The 9,729-nt window shown below is 40.2% G+C and overlaps 1 protein-coding gene across 1 annotated transcript in view; it reads right to left on the bottom strand.

Annotated features, from left to right (window-relative positions):
- Nucleotides 1–4,358: 4,358 nt before the first annotated feature.
- LOC148038019 (oligouridylate-binding protein 1-like) overlaps nucleotides 4,359–9,729 on the bottom strand; it is a 40,625-nt gene continuing 35,254 nt past the window's right edge. The window contains exons 8-12 of the mRNA XM_087668001.1: nucleotides 5,780–5,810; nucleotides 5,515–5,676; nucleotides 5,309–5,400; nucleotides 5,037–5,210; nucleotides 4,359–4,933 (exon numbers count right to left, since the gene is read on the bottom strand). Of these exons, the coding sequence (XP_087524127.1) occupies nucleotides 4,646–4,933; nucleotides 5,037–5,210; nucleotides 5,309–5,400; nucleotides 5,515–5,676; nucleotides 5,780–5,810 (747 nt within the window). The 3' untranslated portion in view covers nucleotides 4,359–4,645. The remainder of the gene's footprint in view (nucleotides 4,934–5,036; nucleotides 5,211–5,308; nucleotides 5,401–5,514; nucleotides 5,677–5,779; nucleotides 5,811–9,729) is intronic.

Below are 9,729 nucleotides of genomic sequence, written 5' to 3'. Positions count from 1 at the left end.
TGGTGGCCTTCCATTTGATCAGATGTTTATATGAAGAGGGAGTCTTACTCCTTGACTCGCTTTCTTCATCGATGGACTACATTAGCTTTGGCACTATTCCTACCACCCTCAGATCTGCATCTCCTTTGGCCTTTTGCCACATCTATTATCTGAGAGGGAGTGTTAGCAATCGTGTGTCTTTTGTGGTCATCTCCTACCTCAATTTGAGTCGGATAAGAGTATTAGGAGCTCTAACATTGTATTTGTCTGTCATTTTGTGTTTTAGACACTTTAAATGGAGGGCACATTAGTGCAATCCTTTTTGTGCACTTTTGACTATTTTTTCAATGTTAGACCACGTTTAGGGTTTTTCCTCTTTTTTGCCTATATATAGGCGACTAGCCTACCCTTCCACTTCGATTATCCATTATCCATCATTGATCCTTCGTGATCAACGAGTCCTCCTCATTCTCTCATCCCCCTATTACCATCTGGTATCCACATTGACATGTAGAGTTGCATGTCGAGGATGATTGTTGTAGCCTTGTACCTTTAGCCATTGCTATCACATTGTTCCTTCTCTCTCGTGCGTTCTCTTTGCCTCTTTTTTGTGTTCACTTTCCTCTTTTTGTTACACGCACTTACAAAATCCTCCTTTGAATGCCCAAGTGGTAGCAATGCATCCTAGTGATCTACAAAATGGTCTCATTCAAGCAAAGACACTACTTAAGGTCCATGCCAAAAAAATCCACAAGACAAAACTATTGGCACCAATCCATCAATGTAATGGCCCAAAATCTTTCCTCAAAAGAATCCATTTTGACAAAAAGTCAATTCAAACAAAGAAAGGATGAAGTGATTTCACCACTGCCCCTAACTAGAATAACAAGAATAATGATGAGAGAGCGTGCTTCAATTGCAATGAATTGGGACATTTTAAAGTCCAATGACCAAAGTTACAAAAGAAGGGAAGATAGAAACAACTCATCTCTAAAAATGCTTCATCCAACAAAGCCACATATGGATGAGGCAAAGGATATGCAATGCGGCCATGTAAGTCCATTCTAAAGAAGAGAAAGGGGTAGGATCCTTCTCTTGAAGGAGAAATAGATGAGTACTATCGAGGCCCCACCAAACAACAAGGGATCAAACCAACAATTTTGAGTCATCCAAACACTAACAACCCATTAAGATTCTCCTTTCAAAGTACTCATTGATTGTGATAGTATGTATTCATTTATTTCATCCAAGCGTGCAAGTAAACTAGACAATGAAATCGAACAAGCTCGAAGATGTTGGTAGAAATAGCAAACAAGAAACGAGTTTTCTCAACACAACAAAATAATCATACAAAGATTGAGCTAGGACTAGGGTCCACCATAAGAAATGCAAGGTCATAATTTTGGGAGACTACACTTGCCAATTGGCTACTTCCAAATGACACCAACATTCATTGTGTGAGAACCAATTTGATATGACCATAAGTAATAGGGAGAAGGGTTAAACCTTAGTATCTAATGAAGATGCAAATGGAAAACATTAAATAGGATAGCCTTAGCATAAGGGGGGATAATATAAATGATTAAACAAATAGTCCAAAAAAATGCCTCTAAAGCCTTTAATAGACCTATATTTACATGCAAAAGGTTGGTCGTATACCATGAAAAGGTTGCTACTTCATAAATTGTTACTTCCCCCTGATTATGCTACCACAATTTCAATCAATCTCAAACAAATCAAAATAGAGAAAATGCAATTTCGACAAGACCCAAAACAAGTCAATTACTCCACAAATTGTTTAAAGTGTGAAGATGACTAATTTAAGTAGTCGAATGCTCCACAAATTGATTAGAGAGAGTAACAATAACAATTTTCACTTAGTCAAACGATCGGAAAAGAAGAATGTAGCAACACTTTTCATGAAAGGAGAGATGACAAACAAAAACCTAAAGGGCTAGCCACAACTAATACAAAGGGGTTAAATTAGGCATGAGCAAGGCATCACAATTTTTGAAGAGATTCATGGCAACTAGATCACCTGAAGAGCAAGCTAAGCAAGAGGGGAGGGGTTGCCTATGAAGCTGTGGACAAGCCCTCACATTGTGGAATGATTAGGATTTTCCTAATCTAGCCAAATCTTCTTTGTCATCCCATCACCATACCCTATCATCTCCCGTTACTTTCAAGCAAGAAGTTGGAACGAGGGATAACATTCTCGTTGGGATGATTATCTAAGCTTCCCTTCAACTTGCACCCTTATACTCAACCAATAACCAACTTTAATTGCCAATCCTTGGGATGATTCTCTCTTTGATTGACCACAGGTATCCCTTTTGATGCTTGTGGTTTATGTAGTACAATTGAGTTGCTTTTTCAATGTCTCTAGATTGGAAGTGTAGGGCTCCATTACATAAGTATGTCAAGTCTTGTTTAGAGACCCCTCCTTGCTTTCTAGGAGCCTTAGCAGAATTTGTTTTAAGAGATTCACTACAATCCAAGACAATTTATGATTACAATATTCCTTGCTCAAATGAAGTGTTCAAATCACCTATGCAATGATAGTCGGCCCGTTTTGGCATGTGTTTTGGCTTCCCCTAAAAAATAGTTATTTTCTAAAGTTCACAAACATCTAGAATTTTAATCCCAAGAGTATCATTAATTTGAAGAGTATTATGAGTCTCATTTTTAGAAATTAAATTAAGGGTCAGATTTTTCCTATACACTTTATGGAAAGTTACTTGTTATCTGAAGCCTAGCATATGAGGGGCACCTAGAAGTCTTGCGGAGGAGGAGGTGGTGCTTTGCTAATAGCCACCTTGGCTTGTCCTGCCACACCCACACATCTCTTGGGTGCCATCTTCAATTAGCTTTCCTTCTCAGGTTTGAGAGTATCTAGCCTCACAACTGCCAGGTACCATGAGATGGTCTATGCACTCAAACTAACAGATTTTAGGTCACAAAAGAAGTCTCCATTGCCTCCTATTTTCTTCTCTTCGCATGCAGATTGATTTCAGTTTATCAAATCACTTTCCAATGATCTCAACTGTGGCATTTAGGAAGCCTGCTAAGAAGCATGGTCATGAAAGAAATACAACTTTTTTCTCAATTGGAAATTTCTACCAAGGGGAGATAAAATGTAAGGCCTTATAAAAGGCCATTAAGAAAAGGTTACAAAAGCCTGTGGATGTCAAAAATAGACCCTCTCAGAAGTGTCGCATAATTTGTCACTGTAATCCAATAGTTGCTGCCGTGCATGCAATCAAGGAATTATCCAGAGGAAATGGGATTGGTCTGCTGTATGTCACAATTGTTGCCATCACACTAAGGTTGCTTCGCACCACAGAGCATGGACAGCCCTGATTGTTGTCATACTACTATTGGGGATTGGCATCTGCTGAACCCAAAAGAACTGAAAATTAAAAGCTGAGCTCATGATCTCTGCAAGGACGGAGGATGGAGACAATCTAATCAGAGTTGGAGTTCAGGCTTAATAGCAGTGCTCCATGATAACAAAGATCCAAGCTGCTTAGGTGGCCTTTCCTCGGACATTAATTTAGCATATTTGGGCAGCAAATGAGCAAATGAGAAGGGCATAAAGGTACATGTCATGGATAGGGTTACTGAATGTTCATGCTACTAATAATTATGATCATCAACAATGCTGAACATGCATCCCTAGTATGCTGCCTAAGTGCAAGGATATACAATCTAGACCCTTGGAATGTGCTTATGATTGGATATGCTTAGCTTGGCTTGGAAGAAGCTCTGGACTGCTTTGGTCAGATTTGAGATGAGAGATGACGAGGGAGATGGTAAGATCTGTTCACTGGTTATTTAAAAACTAATGATACTGTGCTTTGACAATGCATTATTGCACACATATGCCATGTGTTGGGCTTTGAGAAGCACAAAAGTGAATAGTGAGCAGCGAGAACTCGGATCATAGAATTAAGCTAAAGAATCTTGATTGGCAATGTGGACAGTATCAGCTTCATAGTAATACAGAAAGGAAAAATAAATGAGTTAATAGCTCTCCTAAATCATCGCCATTCCCAAATTCATTTCATGTTTCTCAGAGCTGTTTGATGAAACATCTGGAAAGGCACCATATCTGATTAAGATACATAAATATACTCGTCCACACATAATTGATGCGTGAGGCAACCCTCTGTAGGCCTAGTTGACATTTTGCAGATGAGCAGCTGGACATCTAACTGAAGATCTACAGATTCTTCTGCCTGTGTATCAACTTTACAGTTGCAACCGAAAATTTTACGCCACTATACAACTAGACTCTTTAAAATGGCAATGCCTGCATCAAATGATGTATTGAGAACCAAAGTTCTATCTTACAATGTGGCAGCACTCTGGAGAAGACATTTTGAAGCCATATGCCTTGTATTAAAGATAAGATACAAAAATTCCTAACATGAATCAGCTCACGAGACATGTTAAGTATAAACACATTAGTTAAACCCAGGCCTCCCACGTGTGTGGTAGTGGCCTCCCCTCTGTAATATACCACTACCTATTTTGACATAAGCTAAACTGTTTATGCTCTACAAACAAGATGTTCAGCATACTGATTATAAGGATCTACTCATACTTGCAGTTGCTTTTGCAGACAAGCTCAGGCTAGGAAATTCACTATAATCATCTATAAATATTACAGCATCTGAGCCTGCCCTAACCCCCCACCTGTTTGCAGACTGTCATAGCCCGATCTGGAGCCCACACTCATGCCTGTCAAACCCATATTCATGCCCTGACTTGGTAGAGGTAAAAGGGCTCCAGCACCCAGCGCTAATTGCCTTTGGATAGCATAAAGGTCAGCTGCCGAGTAACCTTGGCTCAAACCTCCACCAGCTACTAGACTTTGATATGGCAATGGTGCAGGTGGTGGAAGAGGTGCAGATGATGTGCCAGGTGGAGTTGGCTTTGTACCCCAAGAACACTGCAAACATATTCAGCAGTCATAAAGATATTAAGCATTCAAACAGAAATCACATATATTTTTTCAAGTTTCTGATTGGCTTTAGCACATGCTACAAGCGTACCTTCACCGACTTTCCACCAATGATTTTCCCATTTGCAGCCTGAATGGCAATCGCAGCTTCTGCATGTGTCCGATACCTAACAAAACCAAACCCTTTCTCCCTTTGAACACGCACCTCCTCTATCACACCTGCCCCGAGTGCATGGAAATGCCGATGAAGCTCAGTTTGGGTGATCTAAACAAAAAGACCAAAAGTTGGAACATAGTCTGAGTGACCTGACAAGGGGCAAAACCAATTAATCAAGAACAATGTACTTAAACTTAGATACTCACATCATGAGCGAGATTTCCGACATACACAGTAGTACACAAAGGATTATTTTCAGGTGCATCTTTAGAAGCTGGTTCTGCCTCCTGTTGCATTTCTGCACTTTCCACACCATAGTGACTGACACATAAGTTTAGCTATTCACATGTTGGTCTAGAACGCATGTCAAGACTCCCTTTGTATCCAAACATGCTACACCTAGGAATCATACCATTAGTTCTAGAAACTGTATTTGATAGTAAGGAGGGGACATCAACATCCAAATTCATAGAACTGTTTGCAGCTGCAGAAGCCTCTTCAGCCTGGTTTGTCGACCCAGTTCCACTTTTGGTTGCCCAGTTGCATCGGATTGCTCTGCTGCCAAGGCATTTTCCTAACAGCAAACTACAATGTTAAACTAGAGCATTAAGCAGAAGACAATTGAAAATTCATCAGGAGCATCAACAATTGGCTTGAATGAATCATAATGCTCATACCTGTCATCTCAATAATAGCTCTCTCTGCATCCTGCATCAAATTACATAAGGACTTTAAAAATTATGATATAGAGCTTTCATTGAAGAGAGAATGTTCTATGCCTGTGGAGGTGTAAATGACATACAATCTTTGATTCTAGAAACCCAATCGGAACATCAAATGAAGAGAGGAGTGCTCCGTGGACTCGTGAACTTATTCAGGGTTTTATTGTAGAGATTGATGACTGACATGTTTTTTTTTTAAAACATGAAATGAATTGCAAAACAATGTTAAATGGAAACTACAATTCCTCAAAATATAGATGCAAGAATCCAAAGACCCATCCAGTCCGATTGACAAAACTGCCAGAAAACAACAAGAAATTTGCCTCCATGTTTTTGAAATAACATCAATGCAGACTGACTCGATGACATGCAGGACCCAAAGAATAAAGAGGGTTATGAGGAAAATTAAAAGTAGGAGTCCCAATACCTAGGGGGCTGATTCAACATAGCAAATCTTAAGTCGCAAGCAAAATCCAACAATGGAAAGGTTTTTAGGATCATACTCTTCAGCAGAAAGAGGTCACATATGAATTCATTGTAATAGCACTTGGATATAAATCAATAAAACATCTAGGTCATGTACAATTTCAAGCCTAGTGCTACTTTTAAACGGATGAAACATAACAGCCAAGGATTGGGGACTAGTGGTACAAGACAGCTGGGAAGTATCCTCTTGTATCCTTATTGTGTAGCGCATGAATATATACCTGATGAACAACCAGCCCTGGAGCACCTGAAGTAATGGTTGCTTTCAAGTTTCGCACATGCACTATTACATACCTCCATTCTTCCCTTTGTACTATATGTTTTCAAAGACAGGCTGTTACGGATGCATTAATGTTGCAGATCCTCAATCCAGATCAATCTTATGCAACTCATTAGAATGCCAATGACTACACTACTGGTACAACCTTGTGTCAAGACACACAATCTACTACATTTCAGATTAGGCACACAATATCTAGATGGGCTAGACCCCACATATAGGTTATTGCCAATCGTTCATACGCTTAAATGTTTGGCCTCATTATGTGAACTTTATCCAACTTAGTTAGGGTTTAGCATTGACAGTCCCAAAAAAGGTTGGCGTCCTCATTCAGGGAACTTTATCAGTGGGCGCCCACTCAGTGGTGCGCCACCCTAGACAGCTGAGGCCTATAAATAGGCCACTTCTCCATTCATCCCACACATCTCTTCAGTCATTCTCCACCACTCTTCTTCCGTCATCAAACACCCTTCCCTTATCTCTCCAACCCTTCCACTCCCTCACACCCCTTCCACTGGACGTTGTGGTTTGTGGTTCGTGGCTGTCTTCCACCATCTTCTCCCTCAGCTTCAAGTGCCATCAACCTTTGCATTTGGAGCTTCCCTAGCTAGGTATCACCACCATCCCTCTACCGAGTATCATCATCCCTAGCTTGGCGTCAACATTCTCCACCTTGGCATCAGCCTTTAGGCACCTAGCATCAGGTTTGCAGCCCCTACCACTTGTGTTTTGCGGTCTCGAGGCTCCTTCCCCTTGCGTTTGCAGCTTCTAGGCTTCTAATGTCATCTTCAATCTAGCATTTTGCTGCCTGGCCCATCTCGCAACACGTAAGGACTGCTCTTCGCTCCCTTGATAGCTGGTGATCTTCTTCCCCCCCCGATGGCATCAAAGGACTGCATTCCGCTCCCTCCACAGTTGTCCTTCACAATCGGTATACATCTTTGATAGCCCACTACCCGGAGAACTGAGTTTCACTCCCTTCACTATGCAGATTCCCACAAGCACTGCTGCCTAATTCAAACAAGACAATGCAATCATCTTTAGAGCTTTGGCTTCACTATATCAACTTTTCTTCATATAGCATGATTCAATGCTTCATCATCTCATTCTTCTATGTTTCCAAGTTTCTGTTCTCTCTTAGTGTTTGCCATACACACACTTGTGTTTCTCCCCGCAAACCCTATTGTCTCTCTGCATCGTCACATATTCTGACATGGTATCAGAGCATACATGTTATTTTGACACCTCCCTCCCTCTTTGTTTTCTTTTTCATGAAGGAAACTTTGTATCAATTATTAAAAACACAAAATTCAAAAGTACAATATGATAAGAAGCACAAACAGTCTATACAACCGCCAAGAAGACCAAAGAAACTACAATGTGCCACAGAAGCAAATCTTGTCTAGGAAGAATATCTGCTAGCGCAATAGTGTCAAGCTGCCAATGGAAAAGGCCTCTCAAACAGGCGATATAACTCTGTACTCTAGAAGTCGTACAAAAAATGAATGCATTCCGCATAGTCCATATGTGCCAACAGCCCCAATAGCACAAAGGTAATAATGTGAAACCATTGGTACCATGATAGTTTGAGTGACTTTCAAATGTACACGGAAAGATAACCGCATAGTCCATATGTGCCAACAGCCCCAATAGCACAAAAAGTAATAATGTGAAACCATTGGTAACATGACAGTTTCAGCAACTTAACTTTCAAATGTACATGGAAAGGTAAGGCTTGCGATTTTCAATACATAAACATATCTTTAATGCATCTAAAACCCCAATGGAGCAACTTCTTACCCAAGACATTTACCCCCAAAGGATAGTCCAAATGTCTACAATTAGTATCTTAAGATATCACACCTTACCAACCTAAGGCATGATGTAACCAAGCTTCCTTCAATGGATAGGTGGTAATTCCCTAATCACAACTTAATTACAGCACTAAGCATTTATTGCAAAACTGAAAATACAAACTTTACCTACTAATCTTTGGACAATGGACATCAAGTCGGCCCCAAAATTGGCACCCCTTTCCGTATCTCTTTAGCTTTATTAAAGTAGAAGTTGATTTACAATGGGATTCTCTCCAATCCCCTTTGCAATCCAAACTCCCCTTGCTGTCCAAAGTCAAGAACAAGTCTTCAACCTGATTTTGCCCCCGATTCAGGCAATCAATTGGCCTTCAACCACTTTGAGAAGAGTGGAAATACAACAAACTTGATGGCTGGCTGGTACACTTGATTTTTGCTGAAAATCGCCTTCAACCCTGAATAATTCAAGACTTGGAGTCTTCAATGTTGGCCACACTTCTTGAGGAAGCTACTAAACCCTAATTTTTGCTGCAAATTAGGGTTTACAGCAAAGAAAACTCGCACCAGATACCACCTAGTATCTATGCCACATAACTGAATACAACTTTTTCCTTTGACATCCACTGATTTCCTCCGATCTCAAGCTCATTAATTTGCAGTAACCTCAATTGCACCTCGCATGTGCAACATTCACTTAAACATGAGATTAAAAATTGATCCAAATGTTAAGCGAGGCTTGCAAAAATACATGTCCTCATGACACATGAATTCAGGTCACACACAATGCAACTCATAAGGGCTGATTAGAAGCATTAATGCAAAGCCCTAAAAGCAAAAGCAAACAAGTCCCATGTCTCCATTGCTCTATCAATAATATCATCAGCGAAAGCTTGGCCAACCCATTGTTCTGCCAAAGGAAGAGAAAGACCAACCACCTCACCATTAGCCACTAGACAAGACAACATCGTCAAAGTGGGACGAGTGCTAGAGCAAAGAACAAAGCACTCGCATGACAACCCTGCCTAATGCATCTGCAAAAAGTGAAAGGTTCAATAACACCTCTATTGAGCAAAACAATAGAAGAAACATCCAAACCAATAGTATAAATCGATCCAGACATTCTAGGGCTGAATCCCATCAACTGCATTAGTTGAAACAATAAGAATCATTCCAAATGTTCAAAAGCAATCTCCAAATCCCATTGAATTATCAGCAAATTCCTGACCAATGCAATGTGCATAGTCTATCCCCATTTGGACATTCAAGATGTTGTGCAAAATATTCCTTTCTTTGATAAATCCATATTGTGCAAGATGTGTAATATC

Source organism: Lygodium microphyllum, chromosome 3, assembly GCF_053477565.2.
Source record: "Lygodium microphyllum isolate KBCC chromosome 3, Lygodium_microphyllum_v1.1.10, whole genome shotgun sequence".
Classification (NCBI taxonomy): domain Eukaryota; kingdom Viridiplantae; phylum Streptophyta; class Polypodiopsida; order Schizaeales; family Lygodiaceae; genus Lygodium; species Lygodium microphyllum.
The sequence above is the reverse complement of the archived record's forward strand: the minus strand, read 5'-3'. Positions and strand labels throughout refer to the sequence as shown.